This window comes from Silene latifolia, chromosome 1, assembly GCF_048544455.1.
Source record: "Silene latifolia isolate original U9 population chromosome 1, ASM4854445v1, whole genome shotgun sequence".
In the NCBI taxonomy this organism is placed as follows: Eukaryota; Viridiplantae; Streptophyta; class Magnoliopsida; order Caryophyllales; family Caryophyllaceae; genus Silene; species Silene latifolia.
Window position 1 is genome coordinate 177,933,932 of NC_133526.1, and position 20,516 is coordinate 177,954,447.

The 20,516-nt window shown below is 38.5% G+C and overlaps 1 protein-coding gene across 1 annotated transcript; it reads right to left on the reverse strand.

Moving 5' to 3' along the window:
- Positions 1-16,463: 16,463 nt before the first annotated feature.
- Positions 16,464-20,051, reverse strand: LOC141612497 (cytochrome b561 and DOMON domain-containing protein At3g25290-like). Its single transcript, XM_074431296.1, has 3 exons — positions 19,350-20,051; positions 18,202-18,456; positions 16,464-17,097 (listed from the first exon to the last, which is right to left on the reverse strand). The coding sequence occupies exons 1-3, from the start codon at positions 19,998-20,000 to the stop codon at positions 16,828-16,830; spliced, it is 1,176 nt and encodes a 391-aa protein (XP_074287397.1). The 5' UTR covers positions 20,001-20,051; the 3' UTR covers positions 16,464-16,827.
- Between the last annotated feature and the right edge of the window lie 465 nt (positions 20,052-20,516).

Genomic DNA, 20,516 nt, shown 5'->3' on the forward strand with positions numbered 1-20,516 from the left:
TCTCGATCGAATACTTCTTTCCCTTTAATCACTCGATCGAGGAGAAGTAGCTCTCGATCGAGCAAATGGGCTCTCGATCGAATAGAAATAGTTCTCGATCGAGCACTTCTCAGCGCGTAATTCCTGCTTCGCGCACTGAACTTCAAACGGCTGCCATTTCTTCGTTACTTGGGCAAATAGGGCGATTCCGGTGGCGTTGGAAAGATAAGAGGACAAAATTTCATCTCCAATTGGAATCACCTGAATATCAGTTGTAGAACTCGAGATATGGCTCTTCAAATTAGGCACTAGCAATTTGAAGTTCTTCCTTTGCTCGCCTAGCTATCTTTCTTCTTTGCGCATCTCAAAATAGCTACATTCCCGCTCCAAATTCACTCTTCCTCCAAATGCATGCTAAAAGGACGGTAAAAGGCTTGATTTCACTACTTTCCGGTTCATTCCTGCAATTAGGACAAAACAAACCAAAGTAGCATATTCGGGGCATTTCGTAGCATAAGACCACGATAAAAGCATAGAAATACGCGCATAAAATAGGCTAAAAAGACTATATAAAATGCACGTATCACTCGGCTGCCAAAAGAATATCCAGGGAGTCTAAGCTTCAACCCCCTTTTAGATCTAAATCATTACCTGCTATTACTTTTGATGACTCGGACTTGCAGGGAATATCAGATCTACACCATGACAGCTTGGTAATTACCATGCAAATTGGCACAGCTAAGGTATCAAGAATCCTGATAGATGGGGGCAGTTCAATCAACCTGGTGATGCTTGACGTCCTCAAAGCTATGAGGATAGATGAAGAGAAAATCATCAAAAAATCCAGTGTCCTGGCTGGATTCAGCGGAGAAACAAATAACACCCTGGGAGAAAATAGCCTGCCAACCTATATGGAAGGTGTGGCTTCCTATGAAAGATTCGAGGTAATGGACTGCCTATCCTCGTATAACGTAATCCTGGGCAGACCATGGATCCACAACGTCAAAGCAATCCCTTCAACATACCATCACTGTGTAAAAATACCAACCGAATGGGGGATAACCACCATCAGGGGAGAGCAAAGGACGGCTCAGGAATGCTACACCCAGGCTTTGAAACCCTCAAAGTCAGGTAAGTCCCTCGCATAACAATTAAAGTCACCTGTCAGGAAAGAATATATTGCACAGTCACAGATGGAAACAGGAGAGGTCATTCTGGACCCAGAATTCCCTGACAGGAAGGTACTTGTAGGGTTAGATGCACCTGACTCGGTCAGACCCAATCTGGTCAGCTTTCTCAAAACTAAAATGTCTTGTTTTGCTTGGTCACATTTTGATATGACTGGTATAGATGCTAATATTATAACCCATAAGTTAAATATTGACAAATCCTTTAAGCCTGTACAGCATAAAAGGAGAAAATTTGCTGCAGAGAGGCATGAAATCATCAACCAAGAAGTTGACAAGCTATTGGACATGGGAATGATCAGGGAAGTAATGTACCCTGACTGGCTTGCAAGTGTAGTAGTCGTCCAAAAGAAAAACGGCAAATGGAGAGTCTGTGTAGACTACACCGACCTAAACAAGGCCTGCTCCAAAGATCCATTTCCCCTGCCACATATTGATGCAATGGTGGATGCCACTGCGGGCCACGAGATGCTAACATTCATGGATGCCTCCAGTGGATTCAACCAAATAAAGATGCACCCCGCAGATCGGAAAGTACTGACCTTCATCACCGAAAGAGGAATATCTTGTTATCTTTGCTATGCCCTTTGGATTAAAAAATGCAGGTGCAACCTATCAAAGGCTAGTCAACATGATGTTCAAAGATCAAATAGGAGATACCATGGAAGTCTATATAGACGATATGGTAGTCAAGTCAAAAAAGGCAGAAGACCACGTCAAAGACCTGGAAGTAGCCTTCCAAATACTGGAGAAATTCAATATGAAGCTCAATCCACGGAAATGCCATTTTGGAGACTCAGCAAGCAAATTCTTGGGCTATATGGTGACAAAAAGAGGAATAAAAGCCAGCCCTGAACAGATCAAAGCCATCCTGGAGATAGAACCACCAAAGACAGTCAAAGACATACAAAAGCTGACAGGAAGAATAACAGCCCTGAACAGGTTCATTTCAAGATCGTTAGAGAGGTGCAAATCATTCTATAATCTGCTAAGGAAAAACAAAGACTTTCAATGGACCCCTGATCATCAGGCTGCCTTTGAAGATCCGAAAACATATCTATCCTCTCCTCCCTTGTTAGCAAAACCAGTCAAAGATGAACCCCTGATAGTATATCTCATCAAGAAACTTGAAAATCGTTGTCGGTGCGAGTCCTGGTCAAAGAAGAGGACGGACAACAACACCCTGTCTACTACGTAAGTAAAAGTCTACTAGATGCAGAGATCAGGTATGGCCTACTTGAAAAATACGTTTTAGCTTTAATTATGAGTTGCACAAAATTAAGACCATAGTTTGAAAGCCACCCTATAATAGTCAGAACCAATCTTCCTATCAAGTCTGTACTTAGGAAACCAGAATTGTCCGGACGAATGTGCAAATGGTCAGTCCAGCTAAGCACATACAACATAACATTTGAACCAAGGACAACAATTAAGTCACAAGCACCTTTAGAGACTTTGTGGTCGATTTTAGTCCAGCCCTAGAACCCGACCTAATAAAAGAAGTAAATAGACTAACCAATGACCAAACAGACCTAGAATGGACTCTATTTGTCGATGGTGCAGCCAATATGAGGGGTACCGGCCTAGGGGTAGTACTAAAATCGCCACAGGGGGATAAGATAGTACAAGCTATAAGCTGTGCATTCGAAGCTACCAACAATGAGGCAGAATATGAAGCCCTGATAGCTGGATTAAAGGTATGTATTGACCTTGGTGTACAAAACCTAAAGGTACGTATTGATTCCCTTCTTATTTCAAACCAAGTAAATGGAATATATACTGCAAAAGATTCAAAAATGATGCTTTATTTGGAAGTTGCCAAAATTTAAAAGCAAAATTCCGCATATTTAATATTGATCAAATTCCTAGGGACTTGAATACCCAGGCCGATGCCCTAGCCGGCCTAGGATCCAACTTCAGTCCCCCAGATTTTGATAAAATACCCATCGTACATTTATTAGAACCCGCAATAAACAAACAAGATGAAAGTTTCCCAATATATGTTGCCAATTCTTGGACAAAACCTTACTACGATTGGCTACAACAGGGAATCCTTCCCCTGAATAAGCAAGATGCCAGGGCACTCAAAAAAAAAGATGCTTCATATACTATTATTAACAACGTGCTTTTTAAGAAATTGCAGGCAGGACCATACCTCAGATGCCTGGAACCACAAGAAGCTGAACAGATACTATTAGAAATCCATAGAGGATACTGTGGAAATCATAAAGGCGGAAGGAGCCTGGTAAGCAAGGTACTCAGAACAGGTTATTATTGGCCCACTTTGAGGGCTGATTGCCTGGAATTCAGCTCTTAATGCGAAGCTTGCCAGATTCATAGACCATATATCCACCAGCCATCTGAGGAACTACATTCCATATCCGCACCCTGGCCATTTATGAAGTGGGGCATGGATATAGTAGGGAAACTACCTCAAGCACCCAGACAAAAAGTTTTTATGCTAGCAATGACTGACTACTTCTCCAAGTGGATAGAAGCTGATTCATACAGGCAAGTCAAAGAAAAGGATGTCATAACATTCATCAAACACAACATCATATGTAGATATGGCATCCCCTCTGAAATAGTATGCGACAATGGCACGCTATTCGTGGGAAAAAGAACAGCAGCCTTCTGTGCTCAATGGAACATCAACCTGGTAACCTCCACACCAGGATATCCAAAAGCTAACAGCCAGGCAGAATCTAGTAACAAAGTAATAATCAGTTGCATAAAGAAGAAGCTAGAAAGAAGGAAAGGTAAATGGGCTGAAGCGCTTTCCTTGGTCCTCTGGGCTGACAGAACCACGCCTAAAACATCCACAGGCCAAACCCCCTACTCCTTGGTCTATGGATGTGAAGCAGTAATCCCACCTGAAGTCGACATTCCATCAGCCAGATGCAGCCTGAATACGATAACAAGCAATATACCTCTAATGGAGGATAACCTGGACTTGACGGAAGAGCTAAGAGATACAGCCAGCATTAGAATGGCAGCATACCAGCAAAGAGTTGAAAAAAGCTACAACAAGACTGTCAAAGCTAGAGTATTCAGGGTAGGAGACCTTGTTCTCAGAAAAGTTTTTCAAAACACAAAAGAAAAAAATGCTGGCAAATTGGCTCCAACCTGGGAAGGTCCCTACCTGATTGACTCAATAGTCGGTCAGGGAGCTTATAGACTACAAACCCTGGACGGCGAAATGATCCCAAGAGCTTGGAATATTGCACACTTAAAACTAGTTCACATATAAAATATATCTCCCAGTCCAGGTATAATCTTCATCTTACCATTTCCTGCCTGACTTGATATGAAACTAAATGTATAATATTTGCCATTATATGAATAAATGCCTTATATAATTTCTTCCATTATGTGCCCAAGTACTTGTCAATATTCTCGTATTTCCCTTTACCGAGTAGAATCTTCAATATTTGTTTTACATACTGTACTTTACTTAAAACAAATTCTAAAGATTGGGGGCCACCCCACTGATATCCAACTGATATCCAACTTTCAGTTGCAAAAACAGGCCTTAAAATATTGAGCTCAATTTAATATACAAGCCTGGAAAACCTTTTCCTGGCTTGCATAACATAGATGGGTCAGAAGCCCTCCAGACAGGCAGGGGACATAAGCCCTCCAGACAGGCAATAACCCCACCCATGACGTAAAGAACTGGCCAGATCCAGCACAGATAACTGGCCCTATCCAGTCGAATAACTGGCCAGATCTAGTACACATCCAACACTACAAATGTACCTTATCAAAACACAAAAAGAAACCAACAAAGACCAAATATTTATTCAAAAACGAAACAAAATATTCATCCAAAAAAGCTAGCCTTACCACATACCTAATAAATATTCATTCCAGGAACATCCCCCCTGGATGGGCCAAAACGAAAAGGAAAAATATAAATCTAAACAGGCTTCGAACCAGTAACCGACTCACAACCATCCACCATTTCCTGATCACCAGATTTCTCCTTGGAAGGAGGAGAATCTACTTCTTCTTCTTGACCTATATTGGCCAAATCAGGATACTGGGTGTCCAGAGCTGTCTCATCCCGATCCGGATCCCAATTAGACCGGTCAGATTCCGGATCCCTCATAGCATCTACCCGGCCTTTCCCAAAGAAGTACTGAGCAGCATCAGCAAGTTGCGCCTCTACTAGCTCCTTTTCAGCACCAAGCTCTTCATTTTTCCTCAGCTGATCCTGCATTGCCTGCTTCTTGGCAGCCAGCTCTTCCCTTACAGCCTCCAACTCTTGCCTGACAACCTTCTCAGCGTTTTTTGCAGCCACCTCACAAACCAAAGTAGCCCTGGATGCCTCTCTAGCTGACCCCAGCTGAGATTGAAGTACTACCTCATTACCCCTGGATGTGTGCAGCTCACGGTTAACTTTATCTAATTTCTCTTCCAAGCCAGAAATCCTAGCTTGGGCATCCCTAAGCTGACAAGCAGTAACCAACCCAGCGTCCAACCCCTACAGAAAAACAAAAGTCAATCAGCCAAACACTAAGCAACATAGTTAACACATAATAATTGAAAAGTCCCTTTGCAACTAACCTCCTTGGCTTGGGAAGCAAGGGCAGCAGCCTTTGTCACAAGAGAAGTCAAGATAGAAACCACTATAGTAGAAGACTCATTATCAGATAAAAGCTGGCTACTCATACCAGCAGAGAAATCATTTATCTGCGCCCGGGAAGCATCCATATCGTCAATCCGAGCAGACACACTTCTGATTGGCTGAGCCTGAATAGACTCTTTCTCTCTCCCTTCTTCTTCAGGAATAACTGCTTCCCTCCTCCTCTTTGAAGCCTGAACGACCTCTGGTGATACTAGCCTGGGCGGTTCCTGGGGAGGCTGGACATCAGAAACCAAAACAGCAAGCGTCTTGTCACTCCCACTAGCCTCCTGGCTCTTGAATTGTTCAGCAATCCTTGCAACCCCAGCTTTTAAGTCTTTTACAGTGAAGCTGGCCAACCTAGCAGAAGACCTGAATACTGAATATATAAAGAATATACATAAATATCAGAAGAGAAGCGATAAGAAGACAACCATCAACACAAAGACATATAGAAGACGTACAGGAAAGAGTAGTGGAGCTAGGCTTGCCTTTGGGTACTTTAACCACACTCAGCTTAGTCTTCATATACCGGGGCAATAAATCCCTGCCCAGACTAGCAGGCCAAGCCCCCTCTTCCTCAGGAATAGACAGAAAAGCCTCTATCCTTGAAATAGCCTCCTCGTCAAGAGGGTCGAAGTTCCAATCAGGAGCTACAAATATTACCAAAAATGCACAGGTAAAACTCAAATATCCCAATTTCGTATAATATAAATTGCAAATTAAGAGTACAGGAAACCTACCACTGTCCAAAGGAGGATATCTCAAATAATCAAAGCCTGACCCCAGACTTTCAGTCCGGATAAACAGGAAAGTCTTTGCCCAGCTTTTATCATCTCCAGAATCCAGGTTAGTAATTAATGGAGACATTTTTGACTTAATTCTCAAATTGAAGCGACCAGTAGAAGGATTTTTCATATGATATACTGCCTTGATATCATTAATAGTAATTACAAGTTTGTGCTTAGCACATAAATTTTCAATAGAGTGGATAAGTTTCCAAACCATTGGCATGATTTGGAAAGGTGATACTTCCACAGCACGAATAGTATCAATCATTAAAGGAGTAAAAGGTAACTTACAACCTACTTTGAACGCCCACTCATAAATACAGAACCAACCAGGTGACACCTAATTAGCTCTGACTGGACAAGACTCAGGAATCCAAACCTCAGTCGAATCAGGAATTAATTTTTTCTCCCTTAAAACCCTGTCATAGTTCGTTTTCAATAAGTTTTCTTCAGGGAAATAAGGATCCAGAGATTGAAGAGCAGAAAAAATGGAATCTTGATATTTAAACGCAATAGCACGAGCAGGAGGATCAATTTCAACCACCTCCTCCTCATGGACGCCTGCAGGTTCAGGTTCAGCTGCAGCTTTCTGGGAAGCAGGACACTTTTTGGCTCCCATATCCTTTATTGTTTTATTTATCGTGGTAAATTAATAAGAAGTTGTAAGTTAGCAAACTGGAATTCCTGGGAAATAGGGAAGAATTTTAGAGAAGATTTAGCAAGGAAAGTGGAAGAAATTTGGTGAAAAATAAACTCATCACAAATACCGTATTTATAGAAGAGGAGTAACGATGCAAAAACCCTAGAAAACGCAAAACTGTGAGCATGACATCATGCAGTTAGCCGTTGCAGTGTTTAACGGTCACTAGAAGTCTAAGAGTCCTTGAGTAAATGTGATTCTTTTTATTTTTTTTAGCCCGGTAAATTAACATCTCACCCCTGGCCTGATCCAGCACGGGTAAAATGTCAAGGGGCAATTGTTAGGCCCAAATTAGCCTGGTCTGACTGTAATTTAGCCTGACCTTACTAGGCTGATTGAGGCAACCGAGGACCGTACAAATCTAACTACTACTTGGCAGATGATGAGTACCACAAGATAAGCAAGCTACTAAATCCTAGAAGAAAAGCCTGATGGTAAGTGCAGAATAGCCTGGCAGGACACTTAAGCAGGCTGGATCAAGTTGAGAAGTAACAAGACGGTTATATAAAGATAAATGTTCACATCCTATTCTCAAGGAAGACCAAGTCTAACTACAAGACTATCTCATTCCCATGAATCAAGACGTGTAAAAGGAGAAAAGCCAAAGATTAGTTAAGGAAGAACGAGTCAACCGGATTAATAGGGAATGTGCCCTATTAATCAGGCAACAACTCCGACAATTAAGAAGAACTTTGAGATTGAATACAACGTTAACATCTGAGGATTTATAAATAGCATGATTGAACGATTGTAAAGGACAGATTATTATTCATCAATAGTATTACAACTTATTTCTCACTCTTTCATAAAGATTCAATTGTATACACGAGTTTGTGGTTAGCTTATCAGAGAAATACAAACAATATTATTTATACTTAATTCTTTCTTGTCATTTACTGACACTATTATTCTAAATTCATTTGAGCTAGATATCCTTATTATTAATTATCCTAGCCAGATCCATTCAGGAAAATCTTGCTAAAACAACAACAAATTAATGTAGTACTTAGGGGTCGAACCCAAAGGAGACGGGAGTTATTAATTAATTGTTATGGAGCGAAGTTTATCTTGAGTCGATGCGGTTGATTGATTGATTTGTTGATTATGCAAATAAAATGAAAACAACAATAAAAAGAAATTGTCTAGGGAGGTCGGGTCACACATGCTAATTACGTAAATGTTTATGTCAAGTTAGGAAGTTGATTTTGCGGTAAATGTTTAGGCTTAGAGATATCCACCTTACGGTATTAGTATCAACCATAGACCGGGTCCTAGAGAAACTCTCGTCCATGACTAGGTCGTCCTACTACACATGCTTAGTCTAATTCAGCCTCTCGACTTTAGAACGAATGAACAAACTTAATCGATGAATAAGGCCTTTAAACATAGATTAAACATTATGGTGCAAACATGTGATAGAAACAATTATACAATATTAACTTATCCTTATTTTAACATTTATAAATTACTTAATCATGCATGGCTTCCTTTATTCCCTAGACAAAGGTAAATTATTCTAACATTGTGAAAATATAAACTAAACTAATGCTAAATGAAATGATAAATAACATAATTAAAATAAAGATAAAATTACCTTGAATGAAAATAGAAGAACAATTGGAAATGGAAATAACTTGGAATAAATCTTGAACTTGATAATAGAAATGTTGTAACAAACTAATACAAGCTAAACTAAACTAAACTAAACTACTAATATTTAGAGAGAATTTTTGGAATAAAAATATATGTGAATGGTGGTGTGTGAGATTAGCACCCCTTATATAGGAAATAAGGGAGTAAACTTTGTAGAGGAATCCAAAATGACATCCTAAGCACACTCTTAATTTTCTCTCAATTCTTGAGTAATTGCCAAAAGGAATCCCATGCAAATTCTTAATATCTCTTTAATCACATGGTTAAATGTGATAATAGCATCCAAAGCTTCTTAGCATCCAATATTTTCCACCATAATTTGGACTTTGAATTTGGTCTTGACTTGCATATTGACTTTGCTTGCATTTTCATTTTGATCCAACACTTTCTTCATGCAAAATCTATGCACTTCCAAAACTTAGTCCAAACTTGCTCTCATACTTAGCCTTGCTTCTAGTGTTAGCACATTTTATAGTACTTTAGCTCATTTTCCTACAAAACACACAATTGCAGTAGAAACACAACATTAGCTTAAAAACACTTTGATAAGTGCTAAATGATATGTAAAATCAAACTAATATAAGGGGTTAAAATGTATAGAAAATGCACTTATCAGTCGCGGCCAAGCAATGAGAATTTCATCAAATAGACGTTCATAATGCCTTTCTTCATGGCGATCTTCATGAAGAGGTATACATGAAACCTCCTCTCGGTTTTCATTCTTCCAATGATGGCAAGGTATGTCGGCTTCGGAAATCATTATACGACCTTCGAAAAGCCCTTCAGTGTTGGTACGCAAACTTGCTTCCGCTCTCGTTAAATATGGCTTTCATCAATGTTCATATGACCGCTCCCTGTTCTCTTTACGTACACCGAACACCAAAGTTCACGTCTTCGTATATGTGGACGACCTGGTTATATGTGGTAACAACTCGGCAAAGATCCAACAATTTAAAGTAATATTTAAGCTCATTCTTCTACATGAAGGACCTCGGTCCCTTAAAATACTTTCTGGATCTTGAAATCGCGCGAAATAACACGGGTATCTTTGTCTCCCAACGGAAATATGTTCTCGATATACTTACCAAATTTAGTCTCCTTGGCGCAAAACCGACATCCGTACCCATGGAGCCAAATCACCGTCTAGCTTTATCCACTGCCGAGCCTCTACACAATCCCCAACCATATCGACCCTTGGTTGGTTGGTCGGTTAGTTTATCTTACTATAACTAGACCAGAGCTTATTTACTCGGTCCACATTTTAGCTCAAGTTATGAATGCACCTACTATTGACCATTAGAAAGCAGCCCTCCATGTGGTTCGCTATATCAGAAATGCAACTGGACAAGGCTTACTTTTTCGCTCCGATAGTGATCTAAAACTACATGCTTATTGCGAAGCCGATTAGGCAAGTTGTCTCACGAGTCGACGATCTCTCTCGGCATACTTAGTATTTTGGCTCCTCTCTTATCTCTTGGAAAACCAAGAAACAAACAACGGTATCTCACTCATCCTCTGAGCCTACACTACTCGTGAACTGAAATGGCTAAAAGGGCTACTAGCTTCTCTCGGTATACCTCATCCACAACCCATTAAACTTTTGTGCGACAGCCAATCTATTCTCTACATTGCCCGGAATCTCGTTTCCATGAACGCACAAAACATATTGAAATGGACTGTCATTTTATTCGGGACGAGATCTTAAAAGGCACTATATCTACAAGCTACGTCCATACAAAACAACAATTGGTAGACATATTCACTAAACTCTTGGTCGTATACCTTTCGACGAGCTCCTATCCAAGCTGCGCGTCTCGACTCTCCACGCTTCATCTTGAGGGGAGGTAAAAGCACCGTTGCATATGACCATGTAACACCCTCATACTCCAAGTGCCTTATCAGGATCATTAAAGGCATGAGAATGCTACCATCTCGGTTACCCGAGGCAATGATAATCAAATAGACAATAACGAAACATACTTTAGTAATAATAAAGTTAAAAGCGATACAACCAAAACCGAAACTGATAAAAGAAAATACAAAGGTCCTCAAATGTTCAAACCAACTAGCTAAGAACAATGATCGACACATCGGAAGACTTCTAAAGCAGCTCGTGATGACTCAACCCAGCTATCCCATGCGCATCAATCATACCTGCTCAATAACTGCTCACCACCCCCGAATGGATCACCACAGTTTTTAAAACATTTAAACGGGATCAGTACTAATTAAATAAAACAAATACCATAAAGGAACAATATCACAAACAGCTCAACAAACCCCAGTCTCCATCTCAAATCTCCACACAACTGACTACACACTAAAGTGTGTAGCCCTGCCAGAGTACCCATCGCAAAAAGTACTCCACACCGCCAGTGGGGGACCGCAGCCGTACCCACCAAATCCCCGTTCATCTCCATCGAGCGATAAACCCAAGTTTCCTTAATGTGCACATCCCCTCCTGTGGCGGGTTCCACAGAGGGTGAACCAAGGGCGTGAAGCCACTCCCGCAAGTGACTCCACTCAGCCAGGGACGCGCCCCGAAGATCACAGACAGCTATACAACAACAATCACATTACACTACCAACAATCACCAAATCAGAATCCAATGCCAATATGATATACAACAACAACAGTAATCACCAACCACACTTATGTAATTAATACTGAGTAGGGAAAACCCTACCTGGAAAAGCAATCACCACAGACGATCTAGCAGCTAATCAGAATTCTCCTCTACGAATCCTCCTCCTATAACATGTATACATTCAATTACTACCACATACATACAAATCACCCAAAACCCTCCAAATCACCCAATTAGGGTTTTAAAGAAACTCAACCAAATGCTATAAAAATTATACAAGGAACTTACCCTTGACACGATGATCACAACGGCGTAAAGAACAAGATGATCCGACTCTCCTAGCCTTGGGGATTTGCTAATGATGCGATGAATCAACTTACGTAACTTCTTTCTCTCAATTTAGGTTTTTAGAATGATAAAAAGATTTAAAAAAAGTGACGGACGTCTTTATATACCAATATCGCATCATTAACAAAACCCGTCAAAACTCAGCCCGTAAACTCACTTACTCGATCGAGTAAGGCACTTACTCGATCGAGTGCCCCTTACTCGATCGAGTACCCAACTTACTCGATCGAGTACCCAACAGGCAGACTACTGTTTTGCGTCAAAAACTACTTATTCGATAGAATAAGTCCCACTCGATAGAGTACCCAAAGACTCATAAAACCGTAGTATTACAGTCTTTCCTCCTTAAAAAGAATTTCGTCCCCGAAGTTCAACCCATAAACAAAAACAAAACATACTAACTCGATCAAGACATAACAACGCAAATAAGAACTCAAAACAAAACTCCAACCCATCAAACATGAACTCCCAACACCAACTCCACCAACTATGTGTACCCCCACAACATGACTCACGATATCATATCCACCACATTATAGCCTCTCTCGACACTAAATCCATACACTAGCAACCACCCTCCACAAACGCCGCTAGCTCCGTTTCACTAACATATTATCCAGTAGAAAATCCAATATCAAGACACTCATAAACATCAAACGGAATGTTACAGACCATGTTAGCTAGCCGTTGCACTTCATCATTCATATGGCAACAATCCAAATTTTCCTTCCATGTATATTTTATAGCGATGTTAAGGTTTATTCCTTCCGTAAATATTGTTATTCTTTATGTGTATATAAGGTCGTCTATCATATATAATTAATCAAGTTTTGATAATAATAATACAATACGATATTTGCATAATACACGTTTTATAATACAATCGTAGCTACTTTATTATATATTGTAACCATTTTTATTATTACCAATTTTTAAAGTTATGTACTCATTTTCTTACCTCTTATACCATTTTGAATTAATATCAACTCTTATAGCATGCACTTCAATGTAGTATTTTATACACATTAAACTAATAAATCATACAAAAACCACACTTTCTAGCTAATTAAAAAGAATGTACAAATTTCATCCCTCGTCATCTAGTTAAAAAAAAAAAAAAATCAAAAATCAACTTCCACATAAGTAATATTGAACCAAAATTCCAAAACAATTTCCGGACTATGAAAATTGGTAATATCGAAGTGCTACGTGAAGGGAACTCCCTGCCTTTGTCTTTGTTCTTGGTTGGTTTATCATTGAACATTTCATATGAAATTGCCTTTTATCCAGTATTTGCATCAACGATATTACAAGAAAGACTCATTGGTTTGGCATTGATATCAATTGAAAATGATTTCTTGGAGCAGTTGGATTTCAAAGATTTAATCGATGAATTTGCTTCAATGAATGTGAGGCGTACGACCTTATTTTGTAAAGATTCGCTTTAGGAAAACATTTGGTATAATGTAATTTATTCGAGAAATGAACTTTGTTATTACTTTATCATGTAATTTGATTTTCTTTGTATTTTGGGGCCTTATTTACGTCTCTTCACAAAATCGATAGTATGATGCTTGTCTCACACAAAGGTCATGCTGAGCTATACATGACATGAACATGTTCCTTTCATAGACAAGTCCTAGTCAAGAAATCAAGAATCTAAAAATGATGCTTAAGTCAGTTGCATTTTAGTTTGCATGTAGGGATGTTGGATTGACTATGTATGAAAGTTACGTAATAGATGTAACGTGTGAATTAAATTGGGTGGTAATTTGTCACCTCTCGGCTCTCACATTAAACTTCGATAGATAGTAGATGAACTACATACCAAAATAGTCATAAACAATGTTCAAGAATCTATTAAGGGATGGGCATCCTTTATTAGCCTTTTAGTACTAGTGATAGGTTGAAAGCTAGAATATACATTGACAATATTAGGAGCGTATAAGTTATTCCATGTTATAATGTCACTAAAGAAGGTAATTGGATCGACACGGAAACGACGCAAAAGTTATATGGGTCGGGTTTGGAGGTTATCGTTGGGATCTATGAGTTGTTTATGTAAATAGGTTCGGTTCAACTTCGAGGTATATAGATGACTTATTTATATGTGACACGAACACGAATCTGACATGACATGACATGACACAACAAGTATGTCAGGTCTGATCGGCACTCACCATCTATTCTTCTAAACTTCTGAATGGGAAATCACAAAGCGCATTGAGGTACATCATCTTAAACTCAAAATCTTTATTATCCATCGATTAACAAGACAACACCTTAACCTTTTAATCGAGACATACACAGCAAATTATTAAAGTATATACAGAGTATAATCAATGGTAAATCTAGAGGGGGGTTAGCAGGGGCGCTCGCCTCCGTTGGCGATCAAAAATTCCAAAGTTTTTAGTTATCATTTTCTATTTTTTTTTCGAGTTTCCCTTAAACCAGCCATTACTAATTCGTCCCCACGGAAATTTTTCAGGAAGACAATTCTTGACTCTGCAACTATAAGTATAATGTTTTTGGTCATGGAAATCGGAAATGCATTCAGACTAATATTTCAAACCGTTATTATTCAGTCATACTTCTTTTAGCAAATCTTCTAGATAATTCAATCCCATAACTTTAATTAGGTTTACGTTATAGTATTCCACATTTGCGTGCATGCATAAAATGCTATACACACTTTAAAAATATTTCAATTTCAATTTGAATAATAATTATTATTCTAGGTTAACAATCAAAGAAAAAGCATGTATCATAAGTGTCCTTCCACCAACCTTGGTTAACCATATAGTCCCCACTTAGGTTAATCATGGGTTTGTTGTTAATCATATATATTTGCTAGCTCTTTACAGCAATTAGCTCCATAATCATTAGTCTTATTATACAAACTTGGTTGAGACATATGACCTACTTAATTACTTTGTCACACTTTTGCCAAACTTATTAATATCATGCATGTTTTCATGCATTGTGCTTGGGTTCTTAACACACTTTGCTGCAATGGTGGAGTTAGAGAAGCTGGGTTAGTATGGGTGCTCATTCCCATTTAAAAATGACAATTTCAAGGTTTTTAGTTAAGATTCGGAACTTTTTCAAGTACGTAGACATTGTGCTCTACAAACATTCAATTACCAATTGTGAAAAAGAAAGCTTCTCTTTTGAAATATGAAGACAACCTAACAAGTCAACAACTAAACATGAAAAGAAGCCATGCCTCTCCTTTTTTTTTTACGAGTTAAGACGATTAAATTGATCCTCTAAGGTAGAGTTTACCTCTTTTATCATTTTAATTGAGTGAGATAAATTAAAGTAATTTGACTTTTAAACGTCCTTGAAAGGGAGATACGTAAGAGAAATGTGATTTATTATCAAGGAGGGTGGTGTTGTTGACCCTAAATCCCCTATGAATCCCGTTGATTTAGTACTTTTTTTTTTTTTTAACGGTGGAAATGTGGAATAATGTGTGGACTTTAATAAAGGCGAAGGTAATGATAAAAAAAATGTGAGGGATTATGGGTCCAAACTCCAAATAAATGTAGAGGAAGATAGGAAAGGCGTGTGTTTTGAGCAATGAAACAAAGGACAGAGAATGATGGAAATGAGGGCTGGTTGGTGAGTGGGTTCATACTGCAGTCTGTATAGTACAGTACTACACCAATTTGTTAAGGGGGACCCATGTATATTCCTTTCTAGTGAAGAATCAAATGTGTACTCTTTCAATATTGTTTCACTCTTAAAAGACACTAATCACTTTACTTAAGTGCTCTCTTCACCTAATTACCTATCTTTCTCTAATATATTGCCATTATAAATGATTACTCTCACCGTTTCAATTATTTATTTATCTTTTATTAAAATACTCATCAGAAAGAATATAAAAAGCAAACAAATGACTGAGAAAAAAAAACGGGGCAGAGTTGATGTTTTCCAAGTTCTTGCAAATTGGAGAGTAAAGGGTCATGTACAAGTCTTACCTTCGTCTTCGTGATATAAAGAAATTGTCGACAATTGTATTGAATGACAATAACCAAGGAACGACCAGTAATTGACTCTCTTGGAAATGTAAATGTAATTGAAAATGGAAATGGAAATATTAAAATGTTTGTCGAACTAAAATAAGTAAGAGTATGAACGAGACACTCAGAAAGATGTGTGACCGAATAGAAAGAATGAAGGCATGCAAAGTCTCCAATCTGCTCCCAATTACTTCCAGAAACCGGACACTCTCGGAGGATGTTAAATGCCGTTTCCTCAGCGCTGAGGCAACGAGGACAACGAGGATCGTCCGACAAATTCCGCCTCACCCTATTAACATTGCAAATGTCCTATAAATTCCGCTTCCGCCTTCACCCTATCAACATTGCACATAATTCAACCGCAAGCTACAAGCCAGACGAACATGGGCAGTCTTTGGCGACTTCATAATAAATTTGGCAATCCGCATGACGACTTGTTAAGAAACTAAACTTGGTATAAAGAAACCGTCTCCGTTACAGTGGGCTCACAGCCTATACAGCCATCATTCACTAGTTAAAGATACAGGAGAGAAATCCAGCATCATGGACGGTAACACAAAGCTCCAAACCGGGCAATCAATATATATAGGCCATACAAGACTTTGCTGACATATATAAAAAGTGATTTTGTGGATGAATGTATCGAAAAATCTAGCACACAAACAAATGGAGCTGAGCTACATACATATGATTCCAATGAACAAGTGTATACACACGCCAAATATCGCACACGTAGACAAACTCTGATATACACAAGACACACACACCAAGTTGAGGATAGCCCGTCTGAGCAACTTAGCTATCACTCTGTCACAGTCTCACAGCGTCCGACTTGTGTTGAGCACCTTACAGGCATTGGTGGCTGAAAGCTACTGAATGTCACTGCCATGCTTTCTGAAAAACGATCCACAATTGGGTGCAGATGATCAAGTGTAAGGCTTAGATGGACTTCTGGACTTCCTCCTCAGGACCACAATCCAGGTAAGAGCTTCTAGCAGCACGGCAATGCCACCGAGCACAATCAAAATACCGACATAAATTGATTTCCATTTCTTCTCTGGTTCTAGTATGTCAAAGCCTTTGAATACATTGATTATTCCAAGGATTATGATGGCGTATCCAACGCAGTGGTGGTAGGCGTTCCAGTAAAATCTGTACTTGTGATCCTTATTGGGTCTCAGAAATAAGGCGCAAATCTGTAAATCATCAACAATTTGATGACACGAGCAGTGAGAAAATAAGATTAAACCCTGGGAAAATGAGTCATTCAGGTCCGAATCAGATCAGCCAGTCTGGATTCGGGTCATTTTCAATTCGTCTCTAGGTCTAGTTCGGGGTTGTTTTTCTTGCATCAGTTTCAACAAGTCTTGACTAATGAATCGTTGCTCTTCAACAATAACTTAATTATCAACTAGTTTAGATCCCGCGCAATAAATGTGCGGTATTTATAGAGCTTTTGTTTTTGTATTATTTATTCATGCTAAATTAACACCTCATTAGTTTTTCATATTTCACGTCATTATATTTTGATGAGAAAAAAATTGAACTGTGAAACTAATAAAGAAAATTGAGTAATGTCATGATTTTAATTGTGTAATGAATTTTTTTTCACAAAGCTAATAATTTAATTTTATAAACTTCTGAACTTATTTTAATGATTTTTTCTATCCAAGGGCTTTCTATAGAATTTTGCTTTTCAGTGTATTATTTATGAGATTTAAATTGACAATTCATTTATTTTTCATGTTTTTCCTCATTGTATTTTTATTTGAGAAATAAAAATTTAAATCGTAAGAAGATATTAAATGAGTATTTTTATGAAAGCTTTTTTTTTTGTTTTTTTTTACTGAGATATTAATGATGTTATTTTACAAATATTTACTAATACCATATTTTTAGGCGCAACTTCTTATCATAAAAAGTTAATGAACTTTTATCATAAGGTTCTTTAAAAAAAGAATTTCTTTATAATAAAAAGACCGGAGATAAATTTGTGTAGAATGTGAAATATTGAATGTCATAAATATTTAAATACAAAAGATTATGTCTATTTATAACCTACTATATACTAAAAATACCAAACATTATTCTAGGAAATATTTTTTAGGCGGGAAAATTTGGAGTTTCGCCTATTCTTTTAGTAAATAGGGGATTCTGAAAGTTTCTAAAAGAGCCTTACCGACTACAGAATACAGACCCACAATGTTATCAATTCTAAGCTGCATTATCTCAATATTAATATCAAACCAACATTCAGCAGATAAATGAGGGTAAGACTTGCAAAGCAGTGTGTAATATACCTGGACAGTGGCTAGGCAAAAGAGCACAATTCCAATACACCGATGCCCTTTAAACACGATACCTTTCGACTCACTTCCGAGCTGAAGACCAGTGACCCAGCCAGCAACACCAATAGCATATGCTGATGTTTGGCAAGTAGCATGCAGGTAAAACCATGCTGGTTCAGCAGACTCGACCGTCCTTAGGTACCTTGATATTATAGCTCCAAATGGAAACAACATTCCCCAACTTATAGCATTCAGAATTCCATGAGTCTGAGACACCCAAACAAGCATAATTTTCAGAATCAAATACTTCTAAATTTGATCATAACATCCACATCTAATTCACCTAATCTTCACATTATCGAATTCCAATTCGACCATAATATTATTTGATTCGGCTCAAAGAATTAAACTTTCGCAATAACTAGATATCAATCAATGTCAATAATATCATAACAAACATTACCTACCATTAATATAACAACCACCCAAAATCAATAACAATAACAACAAAATAAAATTATTAAGGTAGCATGCCAAAAAAGAAAATATATTGATGGTAATTTACCATAATTATCTTCATATCTTATTAAGAAATTGAGCAAACATAATTGATAACAATCTGAATCAACATTATCTACGGAATATTAACTACAAATAACTAAAATCGCGCTGATTTAATATCAAACGACGATAAGAACCATTGATTGGACCTAAACTATCTGTTGCGACTATAAATGCCGTATCGCCATTGATTGAGCAAATTCCTTGATTGGAGTAGCATACTACTCCCTCCGTCTCACTCATTTGTTTACCTTTTGATTAATATACGCCTACGAAAGAATAAAAAAGTAAACAAATGATTGGGACGAAGGGAGTACAATTATCGTATCTTATTATGAAATTGAGCAAACATAGTAGAGTATAATCTCAATCAACATAAATTACGGAGTATTAACTACATATAACTATAATTGAGCTGATTTAATGCTAATTGGAGCCCATCAATAGAAAATACGAGATCAAACAAAGGTATAAAACCATTGATTGGACCTAAACAACGGTCATAAATCATAATGTTCCGAGTTCAAATCCTGGGAGCCTCTAATTTATGACAACAAACCAAACAAGAATAAACTCGAAAAAAATAAAAAACAACCCACATTTCTCTTCTTCAAACCCAAATCCAGAGAAGTAGCACTCGAGCTTGAGCTATCAGACTTGGAGCTATTACCACTACCGCCATCGATGATGGCAGAACTGACATCAATGGTGGCCTTACTACCAAGATTCTCCTGTTTCATGTCGTGTTTAGCAGGAGCACCATTAACAAGAGGACCCACTTGCCAAACATGATTAACTTTTCCACCATCAGACTTAACCACAGCAAAGATAGTAAACGACTTATCAGCAGCATTAAACTCGACCCGCTTCGAGTAAACAGGGAATGAAAGCGGTCCAGCGGTGATATGATCGTAGGCTGTCAGGTTATAGGTGGCGACAACCGGGGAAGAGTCCTTGGGTGAATTAAAGGCGATTAGGGCTTGAGCACCAAGCATGCCGGTACCGGTCGGGTTGATTCCCCAAGCAATGTAGCCGGAAGGCGGAGGAGTAGCGGTGAAGGCCACGGAGAGGGTTTTGTTTGAGGGAGTGTAGGTGTAGTGGAGGGTGGAAGAGAGGAATGGGAGGGAGGTGCATTTTGTGTATTTAGCCGCCGACACGGCGGGAGAGATGGAGGAACATGTGGTGGTGGAGAGGGTGGTTGTAGGGAGGAGGAGGAGAGCGAGGAGGGTTAAGAAGGGGAGGAAAGACATTTTTTTTTTTGAGTGAAAGAAGTGTTTTTTATTTTTTTGAAGTATAATTGGGAAAGATGGGAGGTTGAGGAGGGTTTTTATAGGGGTGGGGAATGGTTGTGGGGAGTGAAGATAGTGGGATATCAACTTATCAAGGACCAATGAGGATTTGACATGATGTATTTATGGAGTGTGTATCTTTTGTCCCGCTATCGTGTCCTAATTCGTATTATTTTGTGTATCATTCTTTGTATAATTTTGCTAGATTGTACTCGTACTAAATAGACAACCGGTCAGAAGCTATGTCATTCAGACCATGGAAGAGAAGTGTTATGTACTTCCTCCATTCAACAATTATCACCCCATTTCTCCAATTTATGTGAGGGGTATTATATTGAAATGGGGTGATAAAAGTTGAATGGAGGTAGTATGATTTAGAGGTCATTCGACGATTTGTTATTCGATTTTGCGTGTTATAGACTGTTATATCTTTTGTTGACTCGCAATGTTTGATGATAGAGAATATTGAGTAACGTG

Coding starts and splice junctions, on each gene's coding strand:
- LOC141612497 (XM_074431296.1), bottom strand. CDS start 20,000: ATGTCTTTCCTCCCCTTCTTAACCCTCCTCGCTCTCCTCCTCCTCCCT. Junction 18,457..19,349: donor TGGGTTTGAAGAAGAGAAAT/GTGGGTTGTTTT, acceptor TGGGTGTCTCAG/ACTCATGGAATTCTGAATGC. Junction 17,098..18,201: donor TTTGCCTAGCCACTGTCCAG/GTATATTACACA, acceptor GATGATTTACAG/ATTTGCGCCTTATTTCTGAG.